General features: G+C 35.9%; 1 protein-coding gene across 31 annotated transcripts in view; it reads right to left on the bottom strand.

Moving 5' to 3' along the window:
* The window catches only part of DLG2 (discs large MAGUK scaffold protein 2), a 1,031,289-nt gene that overhangs the window by 266,446 nt on the left and 745,937 nt on the right, over positions 1–18,906 (bottom strand). For all 31 annotated transcript variants that reach the window (XR_005264704.2, XR_005264705.2, XM_027462397.3 and 28 more), the window contains 2 exons: positions 18,060–18,204; positions 14,964–15,105 (listed from right to left, as the gene is read on the bottom strand). Coding sequence is in view for 29 of the 31 variants with exons in the window: in XM_027462397.3 (XP_027318198.1) it covers positions 14,964–15,105; positions 18,060–18,204 (287 nt within the window). In the remaining 2 variants the exon portion in view is untranslated. The remainder of the gene's footprint in view (positions 1–14,963; positions 15,106–18,059; positions 18,205–18,906) is intronic.

The raw sequence follows: 18,906 nt of genomic DNA, 5'->3' as shown, positions 1-18,906 counted from the left end.
GGCACTGAGAGGTCACCTAGCATTTCTTTTCTGCTGTCTAGAGTCCAACCACTTGGGAGAAGAAATACTTACTAGGAACCTCCCAGGGAGCCTCCTGGTGAGATTGGAGGAGGGGATACAGCCTCAGGGATCCACAGGAGACAACCAGCAGTCTTCAGAAAAAATGCACCACATAGCACATTTCCAGACATGTAACTTCTCCAGCTATTGTGTGGGCCCCAGCAGATACCCCGGGCCTACTGGCAAAGTGAAGCTTGACTCATAATTTCCTGAGTTTCTGCTCTAGAGAGTGCCAAGATATAATTGCTGTCATATCCTAGCTTCTGCCAGAAGATCCAGTACATGGCACTGTCTTTAATCAAAGCAACACAGCATTAGCCAGATGAAAATCTTATTTCACAGACCTGAAAATATCAAGAGGCCAGGCAGTCAATGAAACTCTTTTGGTTCTTCTGGCTATTCTGTGCCTCACACAGGTGTGGTTTGTGCTGTGACTTTCACAGGTACCAGAATTTGTTATGGTTGTGGGTGCACTGGCAGATATAGAGAACATATTTTCCTTTGTTGTTAGTTTCTGGTTTTGTCCTTCAGGGAAAAAGGAGTAGCTTTACGTAAAAATTTGTCTCACTTAATGTTAATAACATTATTCATAGCAATCTGACATATGATTTGAGAACTCTCTCTGGCTGACTTTCCCAGGAAGAACTTTACAGTTAAAAGTGGCAATTTAAGGTTACCAGCTATCAAAACAGCAAAGTTGTCACTCATTTGATTATAAAGCATTCTGTCAGGCATATAGCACAATTCTTTTTAAAATGAACTTAAGATAGCAAATGTTTTTTTCTCAGCATATTTCACACTTGTTTCAGAGGGCTAGATTTAATAATTTATTTACTACATCAATTACTGTTTTCAACAGTAAAAATCCAGAGGAAAAGAAAAAAAAAATACTACACATACATTTATTTTTGACACATACTGCCTTTTATTCACTCAAAAATCACTTTTTTTTTAGACAATACATTAAAGAACAAATAAAAATAAATATAAATGATGCCTACTGTGAAAGAAATATTGCCCTAGTGCAGGAAGATGGATACAAAACTGTAGATTTCTCTATGGCTCAAGACATTAACCAGTCCATAATCAGCTTACTCACTTATTAAAGACAAGATACTCATCTCTGAGTGGTAGATGACAAGAGAGTATTGCTACCCTGTGAAAAATTGTGAATGCTCAAACTATATTAAGTCACCAGTGACTGACCATCCAAGCTTGTGCTGAGACTCAAATCAAGCTATAGAGATGGACGGATACGAGGGATTGCTACATTAATGGGCAGTTGCAAACTGCTTCCAAAAGCAAAATGAAGATGAACATTCAGCATCACCCTAGATATTGAAATCAAATTACTCCTTCAAATATAAACACAGGTCACAAACAAAATGTCTTGTGGAACCCAGGAAATTTTAAAATATTTGGTATTTTCTCTCCTTTCAATCTTGCTGGATGGTAGGATGACAGAAAATTGGAACAATCCTTTCTCAAATGACTGTGCCAATGTATAAAGTCCTCTGTTCATTGCTGTAACACAAATGATACTGCGACCTAGCTAACAATATATTACCTGTAATTGAGCTGCTGAGAATTCTTAAGGTTAAGGAAAAGAATTCAAACCTATCCTTTTAATCCTTTGCTTAGAATAGGATTCCAGACATCAGTTAATTTAAAATATAAGTGTCCTTATTTTAAGGCCTATGAAATGAACTGATATCACCACAAAACTTGCCATCAGATGTCATTTTTTGTGGTCATTAAAGCCATAGACTGATCAGGTTGCTTAGATACTTTCATACTATTTAGACACATGGCTTGCTGAATGCTAACACTGGACCCTGGGTACGTATCTGGACCCTGGCTATACATTGTATTGGAAAAGGAGAAGCAAGAACTTGAAAAATAAGTAGAATACAACATCAAGCATCAAGCTCAAATCAGTATAAATTTATGTTATCTTCTAATTTGATTTAGCAAATGTAAATTAAATAGGATAAAAATAACTGAAAGCATAAATAATGGAAAGGAAGAGAATGATTAAAATATACTGGGCAGATTGCTGTCCTGGTCACCCAAATTGTGGTTCATGTAGGACAGTAATCTTTAAAAGTCATTTAAAATACTTGCTGAAACAGCCTATCTTCAAATACCATCCTGACTTCTCACCTTGTTCTCTATGGCAAGCTAGTACTTATCAGTGCCTGCCTTCTTTGGAAAACAACAATCTTTCAAAATAAGTAAAAGTCAAAACACTGAGGCCTTATTTTATGATGCATTAATTCCTCAAATGAATCAAAAATACATGCAGCAGGTAATATACCATGTTGTAACTAAAATGTAAAAGTTGGCTATATATTTTTTTAAAGACTGAATCACTGTAGTTTACTTGCAATTGCGTCACTTTCAGAGACAGCAGGTACAGCTTCAGAGGGTTTGTCTCTATAATAAGTACTAAGCAATGTTTGCAATTCTAACAATGATGAAGGACAAAGAACTATGTTTTAGAATGCATTTTGTTCATTGTCTTAATTTCACGGAAGACTTACTCTAAAGAATACCCTTAAAATGTCAAATAGAGTGAATATTAATGTATACTCAATAAAATGATAATAAATTTATCCAAGAAGTAATTGTCAAATACAAGTATACTCTGAACAATAACTAAATGCTTCTGTAATATCTTAGTTAGCAGATTTGATCCTTTTCTGCTTTTAAACTGTTTGTTGTTGTTGTTTGTCACTAACATAGATTACAGTTTTTTGTTTTTATCTGCAAACTAAAATGTAATCCCTATGATAAATGAGAACAGCAACTCTCATTTGGTCAGGATGGACAGGAATAATTAAGTCAGAAAGAGAATCGGGTATACAAGAGCAGAGGAAAGGCATCAGAAAGTATCAGCAGTAGCATAACTTTACTTGAGCATGCCTCAGCAGATAATTCAGTGACTGCAGAGAGAATCAAGTCACTCAGTGCCACAAGGTAAGCTTTTAAATGGTAGCTTGAACAGCAGATAGCAATAAATTACTTTTCTATCCCCAAAAAATTGAAAGCTGGAATGTTAATCAGTAGAGAGCTAGCTGTAATGAGGCAAGATTTCTAGGGTAAGGTTTAACTAATTTGTGGAACAGCAAAAAACAATAAGAGGGGGAGGTAGAGTATCGATCTGATGAAGGTTCTGTTTATTTCTTTCATAACAGATTGTGTAAGAAGAACAAATCCTACTAGTTGTTCATAGCCTTTATTTTTCTTTGTTTGGAACATCATTGTGTTATTATTTCAGGCTAGCTTTATTGCACAACAGAAGTTATAAGAAGATGTCCTTATTAAAACTATTATCTCCTCAGCATCATGCAGAGTCCTCAATTCAATTTTAACTTTTCTTATTGTAGAATTGTGTTTGTGAAGGTTCAATTGCCAACACATAGCACATTAAATGTTAACACTTTTTTTTTTTTTTTTTTTTTTGATTTTAAAACCATTTGTGTTATGGAAGGAAACCAGCTAAACTCTCATAGCATATCAAGTCTGCAGGGCTATAGCCATAAAATGCTAAATTCAATCTGAGAGAAAGTAAATCTCACAGTTCTACAAGTCTCCAACAGTTGATTTTGTTTTGCTTTGTTTTGTTTTTCCTCTGAGTAGCAATTTTTAATTGTATCCAAGTTCAATAAAAACATATAGCACATTAGTATTGCTCACATAATGTTGCTGGGAAGCGTGAAAAGAACTGTTTTTAAAATTATTTCACTATAAAAACACAAATCAATAGCAATTTAATAGAAATGAAGTCAATGAAGTCTTCTATTTCTAATAACCAGTGACTCATATGACTTTAGTTTCTCATTCATATGACCTTCTAGGAGAACCATACATCTTGTTCAGAAGGTTTATTTAAAATTGAAAGTTGATTTTATTTCACAGGTTATGTCCTAGCAGTTTGAATAAGACCAAAACACTCACATGATATGTTTATTTCAACTGGAAGACTGTCAGAGAAGGTGTGTGAAGAGCTGGAAGAAACTACCAAAAGGATATTACCCTAGTTCTTTCTGGAAATCCTTGTGTAATCAATTATTTCCCAGCTTTTGCATTATTATCTGCTATGTTCATGAGCCTTAAAGTTTTCCATAAGTGCAAAACAAGTGCTTGAGATCATAGCAGTATTTTAGCACTGCAATGAATAGTAAGAATGCCTCTTAGCAGTAAAATTTAAACATTTTAATCATGTTTTCAACAGCCTACGAGAAGGCATAATAGAATAATTTAGAACTTCTAATATTCTACACCTAGTTCTACATTCATTAGTCTTACACATTAGGAGCTAGGAAACAAATTGACTGATTAATTTGAAAAAAATAAAAATAAAATCAGTACAATTTTCTGTTGCAGCAAAACAGAAAAGAAGAATGTTTCGCATAAGAATGGTGAGACTGTCAGGCTGCAGGCCCATCTGCATCAGTACCTGGTCCCTTGCAGGGATGTTCAGGGAACAAGGACAGTAAATAATGTCCCTTCCCTGCTCAGCTGTTGAAAATCAGCAAATTAGGGACCGCATGGACCAGAAATGAAAGCCAAGCAAATTGTGTTTACTGGGCCTATCCACTGTGAATTTGTGCACTTTTCCTCGTCTGTATTTAAACACTGATAGGTTCCTAGGCATAACAACACCCAGTGGCACTGAGTCCAGCAAATCAATTGTGACATACCGAAAATTTCTACCTCTGTGTATTGTAAGCCTGTTACTTGATAGCACATTGATAACATTTGGAAACATTTCAAAAACTTTTTTTTTTTTTTTTTAATTTAAACTCACTTGGCAATGTATGTTACACTCCCTGCCACTGAGTTATAACAAAGTTCTAGTAATAATTGTTTGCTACCTTCCCTATTACAGGTGCTTTTGCAGATCTCTTTTCTATTTCTCCCTATCATCCTTTTTCTATGCTGGAATTATCATTTATGTAGCTCTATCTGGAAGCCATGCTACACCCTCGATCATCTGTCACCCTATTCTGGGGCTATATCGAGTTGCCTTCATGTAGTATTCAAGAATTGGATGCATCATAGATTCATATAGAAAAACACTATCTTTAGTACTCTCTTTTTTTCCTATCAGATTCTATTTAAATTCTAATTACCCTTTTGACTGCTCTTGAGAACTGAGTTGACACTGTTACAGAATTAAACACATCTACCCCAAAGTATCTTGCTTAAGTGGTAATAGCTGCTTTAAGAGTCCAGGTCAGTGGATACATGTAGTTTGTACTTAGACTTAATTTTTTATTTTGTGCACTATTAAACGTTATGCACCATTTCTGCCTGTATTATAACCGCCAATTCTACTATCTTATTTTAAAAATCTGCACACAAGCCTTAAGCTAGACTCTGCAATTTTATTTATTTATTTATTTATTTTTGTAGAGAACTGAGTATTAAGTAGCTTCCACTGACAGAAATAGAAATCCCATTCTTTGGGAATCTCTGACAAATTTGACAAATACGTGTAGATTACTCAGGACATGACAGATTGTCTGTTGACATTACAATAAGTAAAATTTCACTTTTAAATTAATTATTATGAATTCTAAAACAATGGGGTAGCAAACAGAAATCTTAGATAATTATTATGCATTTCTAAAGTTTAATAATATGTTTAATGTTTGCATACTAAATATACGAGACATAAAATAGATGCTTTATTGAAGGCAACAAATAATAATATAGAGCTAAAAAATACAACTGTGACTTCTTTTTCTGAAAAGCTGTTGACAGAATTCTACAAGGAGCTGTTGTTAGATGATAGCATAACTAAGTACTGTAACTTTGCATTTCACCAAGGGTCCAATTCAAGGTTATATAGGCAATTTTTTTTTTTTTTTAATGTAATATACATTTAATGTGTAATGTAAATAGTATTCCTGTATTTATTTATTTATTTACCGTATAGTTGCTTAGGTTGATAAAAGGCTAAACCAAGAAAGAAATACTATTATGGAACACCATGTTGAAATCAATATGATCATCAGCAGAGTCACCAAATGCTGATCTAGAGCATGAAATCGCTACCACATGAGAGACAGGGAGTGACCAGCAGCAGCAGCAGGCTGTCATCCTCCAGAAGGACAAGCAATGCAATTATTGAGCAATAATGACAGACTGCCTGCAGAAATCATGCTCTAGTCCTGAAAACCCCAGAAATCTTGGGTTTCTCTCATTTTTTTCTAGAGAGATGGCCTCAGTTTAATCCTGCCAGCATTGTATCAGCAACTTTTGCTACCTGCTCTGTAGCTCTGCTCCTTGCCCCTGTCTTCTTGCACAACTATTGATTATCCCAAACTTCAGTTTTTATTGTCTGAGGGAGTTGCTGGTTCAGCAGCTCTGAAATTTATTGTTGCTCTTCTCCAGGCTATTTTTCTCCATTGCTTCTTCATGTCTCTTCACCCATTTCTCACTTATGTCCTTCCTTGTACTAATTTTAAGTTTACTTGCACAATAAATACGTCTTCTCTGCTTGTGATTTCCATTTTCACAGAAACATTGACAAGTTCTCACTCATTTTTACATCCAATCTCACTGTAACTCCTTGCCAAATACACTCCCTTCCATTCCTCCAACCTTTTCAATGTTCAAATCTGACAGGACCGAGCATTCAGAGCACTGAGCAGAATCACTCCTGATTATGTTTCTATGTCAGAAAAGGCTGGAAGAAATAAGTAGAGAGAAAAACTAGATTGGGCCATATAATGCTGGGCTCAGTCATGCTGGCTTTTTTAAACAATCAGTATTAGAAAGTTGGGAGAAGCTTTTCTGCCCTACAGTATGAGGATGGAATTTAAAAGAGTTTTACCCATATATATATATATATATATATATATATATATATATATATATGGGTAAAACTCTTTTATACCCATATATATATATGGGTATATATATATATATACCCATATATATAAAGATAAATGAATTGCAGTTTTTCCAAAGACCTGTATTTATTGGCATTTAGACAGATTTTCACAAATGCAGTAGAAATACTGTGGAGGTTGAACTTCATCAGCTTCTAGAATTAAACACCCTCATGCTATGTATGGAATGCTATAATATTTAAAATATATCACCATGATTTTTAGCATGAACTAAGCCATGTAATTCTTCCTCTACTCCTTAAATGACCAGATGACCAAACTGCTATGGTTTAAAATAAATACAATTCAATTTGATGATACTAGTGATCAATTAAAGTTACTTTAAAAATAATAACTGTAATTTGCACTAAATTTTAAAACAAAACAGACATGCAACCTTTTCTATCCAGCCTCAGGAGAAAAAAAAAAGAAAAGGCATTAAAGTATTATCTGGAACAATTAATCTGCTGACAATGTTACAAGTGATTTAATATTACTATATGTAATTAATTATCTTTAAGGCATAGGTTACATGATGAGTTTAGGTGAGGCATAATGATATGATTGCTGAGAGCTGATAATTACCTTTCATATCCATATAACTAACTGCACCAGCATACTTCTGCATGTCTTTTTTTCACTGCCATTGAGCAATGTTGGGTCAAAAACATGGTGCAAAACTCACTATGTGAAAGCATTACCTACAGTACTCAGTGCTCTTCTTCATCTGGGATACAAGAGTTTTAGTTCTGTTCCCTCACAAAAAGAACAAGAAATGCAGCTAAGCTAACTCCTTTCAGCAAATACACACTTTTCAAATATGCGGAGTGTTTTGTCAATGGATGATTGACAACTCTGAATGAAGTCAACTCATTCAAGATCCCAATGGAACACTATTAAAATCTGCAGTTCTCTATCCCTATTTTTTTACTTAATAAAAGCCCAAACCATTGTCAAACAACTGCTATTCATAGTTTTATAACATGCATAACTTCATATTATTTGTAATGCTTTAATCCTGAACAGTCAAATCTGTGCATCAATACAACTTTAAAGGTGTTTTTATAAAATAACCTCAATTCAACAAGCAGGCTTATGTAAGTACCCAAGAAACAGTTGAAGAATGCTGCTCTCAATACAGGGAAAATTTCCCTTGAGACTTCAACTTAATGGTTCTCCTTTTTCTCCCCCCCAATCCCCAGCACCTCCTCCTCATCCAGAAAATGTTATTTTGCAAAGATGCATATAAAAGAAATCAAACGTGCTTTTCACAGCAAAACAGATAACTCAGACAGCTTTTCCATCCATGAATCTTTAATGTCTACCCAGAGTTAAATGTTAAAGTACATTTTTTATCCATTGAAGCACAACAGTTTGATGTTACTATTTGCTGAAGTTAAAAAGGAAATAAAAACTCAAGATGGTAGTTCTTTATTTTATGCATCTTTTACCTATGTTGTTTGTTAAAGCCAGAAGGAGCAACCATCTAAAAACTACAGGATTTCTTTTTTTACTAGAAATAGAAAGGCAGACATCTGCTGAAGAGTAAATTGTTACTTCTATCTCAGCTCTATTACTAGTGTATATTCCACAAAACACTAAAACAACAAACCACTTTTTTCTTCTCAATATAGTAGAAAAGTTGTCAGGAAGGGACCTCTGTAGGTCATCTCATCCAATCTCATGCTTAAAGCAGGATTATTGACAATGCTAGATCATATCAGCCTTGATTCTGTCTGAGCAAATCTTAAAAATCTTGAAACATGGATACTTCGCAGCCCATCTGAGCAATATGCTCCAGCACTACCTCACTCACCTGGTGTCTTTTTTTTCCTTCTTAAATTGAAATCAGATCATGCCAAACAAACATCTCTGGCCTTTGATCCTTTTTGCATTTTATGTCACTACTGAGAAGAGTTTGGTTTCATCATCTTTGCTGCTGAGTGGCTGTAGGATGCTCTTAGAATGACCCTTGGTCTCTCCTTCATAACACTAAACAAGCCCTAGCTCCCTCATTGTGTCTGTAACTTCCATGAGATTTAAGACTCAGAATCTGATGGACCCTTTCTTGTTTACCCACATCAAGTCAAAAAACAGGAACTAGTCAGTCTTCAAGAACATAACTTATCTTTATCTGCTGGCCATTTTTCTCCTAATATAGCCCGGTATTCTGATTACCTGCCTTGTAATGACAGTTCTCTTCTGGGTCCATGTTCAGCCTGGCATCTGCTGTAACCTTCAGGTCATTTTCAATGTAGCTGTAATTCAGATACTTGTTTCACAGCTCATATGAGTGTGTGCAGCTGTTCTACCCCAGCTGTAGAACTTCAAATTTCCTACTGAAACCTTATTTCAGATTTCTTACTGAACCTCCTTACTGGAGGTTTCTCCTGGCCCAATTCTTGTGTTTAATCAAGATCGCTCTGGTATATAGCTCTGCCCTTCGTCATGTCAGTAACTCCGCCTTAACTTACCATAAAACTGCTGAGGGTGCACTCTGTGTCATGATCTACGTCATTGATGAAGATATTCAACTGACGCCTGGAGTATCCTGAGGTACTCTGCTCATTGCAGCCTGCCTGACAGATGTCAAGTGATGATCATTATCCTTTCAGCCTACTGGTTCAGTCAGCTCCCAACCCAATCTCTTCTTTTAGTCCACTCTTCCTCATCTTTCAGATGAGAACTCTGTAGGAGATTGTGTTAAAAGCCTTACCAAATCTGCTGTAGCATGCAAAAGTGCACAGCCATGCAAAGAGAAGTCTAATGAGGAAGATGGCAGCTTAAAATCCAGGAAATACCCAAAAGGCTACCCAGAGGGTTTCCAAAACTTTACAAATCATACCTTCTTTCCAGCTACAGATTAGATGTACCCATTTATCCAACACTTCCTTATGTCTGGATGAGAGGTTGCTGGAGGAGTTTTAAAGGGCACTCCCTGTATCCTGCAGCATGTGTGTTACAGCTTCTCCTGATCTTCACAGGGACAAGGAATGAGATGGCCTGGAACAGCTTTGCAGCCACTCCCGAAGGCAGGTGATGGTGAAAAAGAATTGCCACATGCCCCACAGTACATCGGATGCATATTTTGTGAGTTGTAGTGAGGTCCAGGGATGCCTTTAGAGCTAGCTGTGTTTTCATCCAGCAAAGAGCCATTTCTACATGAGGCAGTCCCTGCACTGTGGCCCTGGTTGGTATAGGACAATCACTGCTATCCACATGGCTCATCATTTCATCAGAAAAGTCAATCAGGCTGTACAAGTACATGATTTGCTTTTGGTAAATCCATGCTGACTATTCTAATTACCTTTTGGCCCCTTTGGTGCCTGGCAAAGATGATAATGTACTTAAGCTCTTTCTGTACTGTCTGCCATTACATTGTCTCCTCCATCAGTTTTTTCCTCCATCAATTTTTGCCTTCATTTTTGAAACTAGCACACTTGCAGAATCACTTTTTGTTACCCTTCATGACCCTTGGAAGTCTTAGATCAAAGCCATCAGCTTTCTGATTTCATCACTAAGCAGGCAAGCAACGCTTGTCTACATCTTGCATTTTAGTTCAAGAAGCTCTTAACATAGTCTAGAAGGCCTTCTGATGAATTCCCAGTCATACAGCTCAACGGTATGGCTCATTCCTGAGTTCTCAGCAAGTTTTATTTAGAAATCATCCATCTTTCATGGAACCTATGTCTGTGTGGCAGCATCCCAAGAAATTTTGCTTAGCAATTCTCCAGAAAGAGTGAAGTCTGCTCTTCTGAAGTCTACAGTCATAACTAGCTGACTACCTTTACAGACTTCCTTTGAATCATGGATTCCACCAACTCATGGGCATTCTGATCTGAGCTGTTATTTATTTACCACCTTTCGGACTCGTTCTTCCCTTTTCATGAGCATCAAGTCAAGTAGAGAATTATACCTGTTTATCCCCTTGAGGAGCATTAGGAAAATTGTTAATACCACAATCAAGGAATTGCCTGGACTGCCTGCACAGCACTTCCATCTTACTAGAAAACTAGTATATCTTTTATATCTAAGTGATATATGTCACATTCTACTGACCTGAAATTTTGTTATCTTATTTGAATTTTAAAATGTGACAATCTTTTTTTTTTAAAAATACAGGAAGGAAAAGCTTCCATCCCCAGGGAATTTAAAATGAATCCAACAAAACAGAAAGTAAATTACGCCTTTCAACTGACAGCATTTTGGACCAATATTATACACAACTTACAAAAGCTCAGTAAGCAAAGAGTAACATCCAGCTTCATTAAAATTTGTGGCTGAGGATGATCTGGTACGTTTCTATCCTTTGTGCTCTGATCAAGCTTTTTTTTTTTTTTTCCTACAGTTTAATTAAGTAAAATATGTACTGTTTTTTTCCAGATGCTGATTCAATATCAGACCAAGAATGCAATTTTTTATCAACAGAAACATGCATTTTGTTGGCCAAAAAATATTCAGCTAAAGAAAAATCTGGATCTGGAATTTAAAAAAAAAAAAAATAAAGGAAAGAAAGAAAAAGGATAAAAGAAAAAAAAAGAGGAAGAAGAGTAAGTGGACAAGTTATGATGAATTTTCAACTGTTTTGACTTAACCAACAGATTCGTTAAAGCAAAGAAGTTAAAGCTTCTCATCAGCTTCACTCAAGTCGTATGTACAACAAATTCTGAGATTGCAAATGCCTCTTATAGTGGAGAAGTTACTGTTCCAAATATTTTTAGTTGGCACAAATGAAAATCTGACAGAAGTGTTGCCATATTATGGCTGCATGGGTAATAAATTTCCTTATGTGATCGCCATGTAAATTAACCCTGAAAATCTATTATAGTGAGAACCAGGTAGTTTTAATGGATAGCACTGCAGTAGTTGGCAATTATCTTAATTATAAAAAAATATGTGAAGGAACCTAATTATAAATGCTGCAGTCAAGGGATCTATAGGGTTCACTAGAATTATCAATATGATAATTAACTTCCCAAAAGACTTTAGGTCTTTCTAAACTGGTCAGGAGCAAAGACTTTCAAAATATCTTCTCATTTTAAAGGCAGACTCACCATCAAATCCTATTGCATTGCACAGAGATAGTGCAATCAGCGTTCCTAGTTTATAGATGTCAAAATTTGTCAGATTTAACAGTACCATTTTTCAATAGTCCCACTGGAATTAATAGGCAATAATCAGCTACACAGATGAAAGGAAGGAAGGAAGGAAGGAAGGAAGGAAGGAAGGAAGGAAGGAAGGAAGGAAGGAAGGAAGGAAGGAAGGAAGGAAGGAAGGGAGGAAGGAAGGAAGGAAGTTGTCATTCATGGGCTAAAAGGTTTGATTTTGAAGGTCAGAGCTTTTCAGTCATAGTAGTCAGAGGAGAAGCCTGGTCTCCTGGCTCTTGTTTAGGTGAGGAAATCCAGCAGCAGGAAGCGCCATTTTTCTTATGACACATCACTGTATTCATTTAATCTTTGTGCTACTGTATCCTGGATATCAGTGTAGCATATAAACTATATCACTGTTAAAAATTCCATAATCATCCTAATAAATTTAAGTTCTTCCTTCAATAAGTTGAAATAAAGACTTGTTTAGAGACTGCTATTTGATTTGGTCTGTTACATTCAGGGTCTGCTCACATACTATTTGACAACTTTATTTCTGCCAGTGTCCTATACATGCCACAGAAGGTGATGCTTGCAGAGTTGATAGTGCCAATCCTACATATTTCAGGTAACAGACCTTCATTAGAAAACATATTAATTTGGAAGTCCAGATAGGAAGAATACAGGAGAGGACTATTCAGAATATACTGACTGTGCTTTTTTGGACATTTATTTTTTATCCAAATAACACAAAATGAAGGTTGGTATGAATAACTCAGCCAAGAATTAGACTATGTAAGTAGTCTTTACTGTCAGGACCTAAACCAACAAAACTAACTTGTTTAAAAATAAAAATGATTGGAATATGAAGACATCTTTCTTCCTAAGAAGATCAAAAAGACATTGATGTATTTCAATAAGTATCTTGCATGGTTCTTCCAGCAGGTATGCTTTCTATTGGATACTTACCTCAACAATGGACTAGAACTGTCATTGCCTTCACTTCTGTTTTATAACTATTGTTCCCCAACCCTTTTTTTTTAAAAAAAAATAAAAATAAAAATACAAGCAATTAAAAAGTTAAAATCAGCTACAGGAGCAGAAACAAAGGACTTCTAAGGATACTTCTCCATTACTTTTCAGTTTTACTAACTTTTTAAATGATCTTTGAATTCTGAGTGCAGCTTTTCTCTTGTTTTAGGATTCCTTCCTCTATTATCTGTGACTTTTGGATCTCCTTAGCTATTATTTACTTTTAAGATTGCATTTTTTGCTGTTTTTAAACTTTGCCAACACTTTCTCAATAATAATGGTGCTGATGTCTCATTACAGAAAGAGATAAAACAGCACTACAAGTCCTCATAATTGTAACCCAGATACTATTATATTAGTATTCTTCCTATACATAGGCGTTTTAGAAATTATGGTGTCAGTATGAACTCAGGTAAAGCCTTGATGCACAATTTAATGAAATCAGAATTTTAACTATTAATTAAAATATGTAACTTCTTGGAACCCTTTGGAGAAAATTCATCCTGACTGAGTGTCTCATAAATTGAAGGAAAGCAACATTGTTTTTGCATCCTCAGTCAAAACAAAGGAGAAATTATTTTAGCCAAGACAGGGAAGCAAGGTGTGGTTTCCATAAATTTATGTCCTCATTAAAACTGTATCATGATTTAGTTACTCTGAATCTGTCTGATCCAACAAGTTAAGCAGCTTGTGATCTTAATCTTATGCAACAAGAAATATGAAATGCAAATTTGCAAATTATGAAGCTGACGAATACATAAGTGGATGAGATTCTTTGGCCTAGGATACACAGTAGGTCAGGTTAGATGACCACAAACAGTGCCCCTTTTAGATTTAAACACAATGAATCTATAAATACTGAAGTACAGGGAAAAAAAAAATCATTTTCTGTGGCACTAGACATTAAAAGATAAGGTACTAGCCAAATAAGATAAATACACAGTGTTTTATCAGTGATGTTCACAACACAAGGCATAAAATAACTCTTCCTGCATTTTCCTGTGTCTTTTCTACCTGGCAATCATCTACCTGGCAATCATTACCTTATGTCTACAATCCTTTTTGGATTGTTAAAAACAAACAAGCAAAAAAAAATACAGAAAACAAACAAACAAACAAACAAACAAAATATTGGAAGCTATTTCCTTGGTCATTTTGCTGATAATCACAAGAATTTCTTTTATAAATGTATCAAGTGCTACTGTACAGTTTCCTTTTAACCTCTATACTCCCACAGAAAGCTGTTTCATATTATGATTCTCTAATGGTTATGACACTTTTTCTAGTTTCCCACCTAAATTTATTCACAGACAGTTTACAGCCAGTTTATACATTTTTTTTTTCTCTTCCCATACTGTTTACTCTCTGTGTCATTTATCTTTCAGTGTGTGTACACAGAGCTATTTCAGCCTTGCTTTCACAGAACTAAACAAGACAGACCTTTCAGAGTACACTCTCACAGACAGGTACAAACACATGTACAGCCACTCCACCCATACATGCAGTGAGCCAGATGAGTCACTGATCCTGAGATCTCCTAGTTGTGCCGGTAAGAAGCTATCACAGCTAATACACCTCTTAAAAAACAGCATGTTTTGCTCAGTGCCAGCACTGCTCTAATGCAGCCATGTTGTTTACGAACTAGTGCAGGATTGTACCCAGAAAACATGGACTTCTGGTCAGCATTCATTCATGAGATCTTTCTCTTAGATGTCTCTATACCTGTAATAACTATGATTTGTCTTCCCTTGAACACAGGTGAAAACAACTATATGCTGTGTGCTGTCAGGAGTGCATGGAGTGCTTTACCTTGCTTTACCAATGCTTTAACAATGTTCTTTGCAATTGCCATGAAATGTAACAAAGAAAAACATCTGACCTGGTGTAGTCATCCTCCACAAGCATGTGCTTTGGAATGGGTGAGTATCTTCCCGGTGAAATAGGGGCCAGAGATGCCTTGTACTCTAAAGTGCCGTTGTTTCCAGAAGAGAGTATATGATTTTCCATTGGTGGAGAATAAGCTGGTGGTAAGAATAAGCATTTCCTGTTAGCCATTTCTATATTTGATTAGGTCACGACTGCATCATTTTTATTTAAGTATGAAGAATATGGTTGCTGCTGTAAATAACACCAAAACAGACAGTTCATGCCTGAGAGAGCTTAAAATTTAACAAGACAGAATGAGCAGCTGGAGTTTTCCCAAAAGGTTAATAATAACAAACAAAACAACAGCAACAACAATAATAATGATAATGGTTCATTTTGCAGAAATTGAATCCTTAAAAGGGATCCAAGTAAGAAAGGATAGTTTGGAAGATGGGAAACAAAGACTTTCTTCAATTATTAGTGACTCAAAGAAGGAAATGTAAATAGGAGAGAATGAGATTAAAAGCACACACATCTTTTTGGCTCCATTGTACAGAAGTGGGAGCAATACAGTAAGAGCTCATTGCAGGATTAAAGCAGGAATTGTATGGCAAGAACTATGTTTGGTGAAGGTTTAAAGCTGTGATTTACTTAAGGTGCCACATTTTCCCATGTAATTGAAATTTCAGTACCAATATAAACTGAATTATTTAGAACTCAGTAAATCTGTATACAGAACAGAAATTGGATACAAATCTCATACAAATTAATGACTAATAATGACAATTACAGGATGGTGCTGTCTGATTCTATCTTGGGTCTGTGGATTTTGTTATTTGTTTGCTTTTTGCCATTCTCAAGTTACTTGCAATAGCTGTAATCAAATCTCTAGTTAATGTAATTAGAAAAGGAAATGATAAGTAGCAGAAACAAAGACACATGCTTCTGCAATGAGCTACAACTAATTTTCTCATGAAAAGAAGTCTTTCTAGTCTTATTTTCAGTCCTTCCTTCAGATGCTGAGATTCAGAATGCTTCAAAGCAAAATATCCCTACAGGGAAAGGCCATTACCCATTCTGAAATACTCTGAACATGCAGGTATAATGAAAGGTTCCCCGAGGATAAATGAATCTCTACGCACCAGCAGCCTGGGATGGGCTACTGCAAATCTTTTCAACCTCTACTCCCTCTCTGGAATTGCTTCTGTCTGTCCATATGCTGCTGATCTATAATCTGACATAATAAAACACACTCTTTTAGAACTCTCAAATTATTTTAGGAAGTATTATAATGTTGGAGATTGGATAGGGACATTTAGTAGTTTTACTTGTTGGGCTTTGCTAAGATTCAGACCAGACTGCTACTGAACAATCATGACTGCCATCTGTTGTAACATTTACTAAGTAAATAGGTATGCTCTGCACAGTTGAATATACCACCTTATGTGAATCTTACAAAACCTTCTCTTTTATTTTAATGGAGCAGTCTGAATAAAGAGGATTATGGATATGAAGCTTTCCCCTCAACTTTTTCAGTTCACAGTGGCAACGCACTGCAAATGAGCAGCTAAAATTAATCTCTTATCTTTGACAGAGAAAATCTACCTTTCCCAGTCCTTAGTTGACTCCCTGACCGTAAGTGCCCCTAGTATTATGGCAGAAGATCAAGATGTGTATGGGTCAGTTGCTGAAACTCTCCAAAAATTAAACTGTCACCCAGTTGTTAGGTGGTGCAGCTGTTTCCTTTTGGTAATGAAACCCCAGGCAGACAGTTTTTAGTGAAGAACTGAATGAAGGAAGGGAGTTTTAGTAACAAAGTGATTAGACGAGAAGGCATTAGTGGTATAGAAAGCTACAATTGAAATGCTAAGATCACTGTTTATGAGAAGAGAATGGGAATGGAAACATCAAGAGGACTGGTAGATGGAGGTTTATAAGAATGTAGTATTGATAGCACCTAGGTTCATTAGTAGGTTATCAAACATAGAATAACTATGGGCAACTTCTCAGGACAGCCTAAACCCAAACTAAAACAAAGACTCAAGCCATTAAGAAATGATAGCAGGAAATAGACTAGATTGGTGTCTAGGACACTCAGACAGGGAGACAAAGGAGAAGAGAGTAAACCCTGATAGAGAGAAAAACCTAATCACAGTCATCTCCTTAGGACTACAAAAAGCACACAGTCAAGCAGGTTGGCAACCTAAGAAGGTGGTGTATGTGTATGGTGTATGGTAAGGACTTCACAGCCACCCATCCTTGTCATCTCAGGGAATCTTAGCAAGCTCACCTTGCATGTGTTTTTGCTTGAACGTTGAAAAGAAGTCTAGATGATTTTCAGTACATGGATATCACAGCCTGAGGAAAATCAGTTTGTTTTAAAATAAACTAATCTTCCCTTCTTATGAGATCCTGCAGTGAGCTTTATTAACAATTAAACAACCAAAAGTCATTCCAGCAACTTTTCCTATAGCAGGGAAGATATTTAATTCAAGGACAAATAAATTCTTAGTCCTCGGTGAAGGAACAGCAAACGAACATATGTAAAGTTAATGGGCAGAATGACAATGAAGCAAAATGGAGTAGGAATTTAGAAAGTGGATACACATAGAAAATGGGCAGATTTATGTAGATAAAGCAGTGATTTTACATTCCAAGTAAACATTTTATGAAAATATCATATCCGTTTTTCTCAAACTTTTCAGTAATTTTGTTTGTATCGTTTGCTGCTTGTTCTGATTTTTCAGTGGACAGAGGACTCCATTCTTCAAATCCAATCATACTTCAAAATATATCTGCATATGTATATTACTGTAATTGTCACAAGAGTTGCAGTTCAATCTGATTACTTGGATATTGTCTAATTTGAGTCAGCACAGCAGTACATCATCTACACTGTTACTTTGGCTGCAAACATACTTTAGTTGAATTGTATTATTGGTAATATTTCACAAGTATAGCTTGCTTAGGTGGCATCAAACATTTTATTTTTGTAGCCTTCCACACTGTTTCATAAACTTTAATGGAGTACTTTGGACAAGCTATGAAACAACCACAATGATCTGACAAATTGATGTTTCATACAAAATGAATTACGATAGTCACTTACAGTGAGTAATATCTGGCGGGCCATAAGGATCAGTCATGTAAATGGTGGTGGGCTTTCCAACTTTCAGATACACTACATCTGATGTGTTCTTCAGTATCGCTACTGCCTCTTCATGGGTAACTTCTTCTAAACTGTAATTATTTACCTTAAAGGATGAGAAATAAGACAGGTTGAGTTAGGATCCAGTGGCAAATAAAAATAAAAAATAAAAATAAAACTGCTGTAGACAAAGAGCACTGAAGATATTGGAAGTGGTAATACAGTAAGGTAGAAAATAAAGTTTTCTCAACATATCCATATTCAAAGACTAATTTAACAGTTTTGATAATGTCGGAGAAACATAATGGGTGAGATGGCACCTGGTCTTGTCAGTAGATAAGTACTTTGTGATATTTTGCTGATAGTATCATCATTCATGTAAAACTATATTTAATAATAATTTAATAACTTAACACACCAGATAATTTACAGAAACTGCCTACATTATTTGGTCTACCGAGATTAACTGTCCAAATCCATCTCATAGCATGGATGGCTAGGACCTGCAATATTCCTAACACCCCAAATCTTTCCATCCATAATATGTCATTGATAGTTGGAATAATGGGAGATACAAAGTGATATAAAGGGGCTGCCTGTGAGGTACAGGAAATTGAAACAACAACAACAACAACAACAACAACAACAACGGGAAGGGAAGGGAAGGGAAGGGAAGGGAAGGGAAGGGAAGGGAAGGGAAGGGAAGGGAAGGGAAGGGAAGGGAAGGGAAGGGAAGGGAAGGGAAGGGAAGGGAAGGGAAGGGAAGGGAAGGGAAGGGAAGGGAAGGGAAGGGAAGGGAAGGGAAGGG

The sequence above is a fragment of the Anas platyrhynchos genome, chromosome 1 (genome assembly GCF_047663525.1).
Source record: "Anas platyrhynchos isolate ZD024472 breed Pekin duck chromosome 1, IASCAAS_PekinDuck_T2T, whole genome shotgun sequence".
In the NCBI taxonomy this organism is placed as follows: domain Eukaryota; kingdom Metazoa; phylum Chordata; class Aves; order Anseriformes; family Anatidae; genus Anas; species Anas platyrhynchos.
Note: the sequence above shows the minus strand (reverse complement) of the source record. Positions and strands in the feature narration are given on the sequence as shown.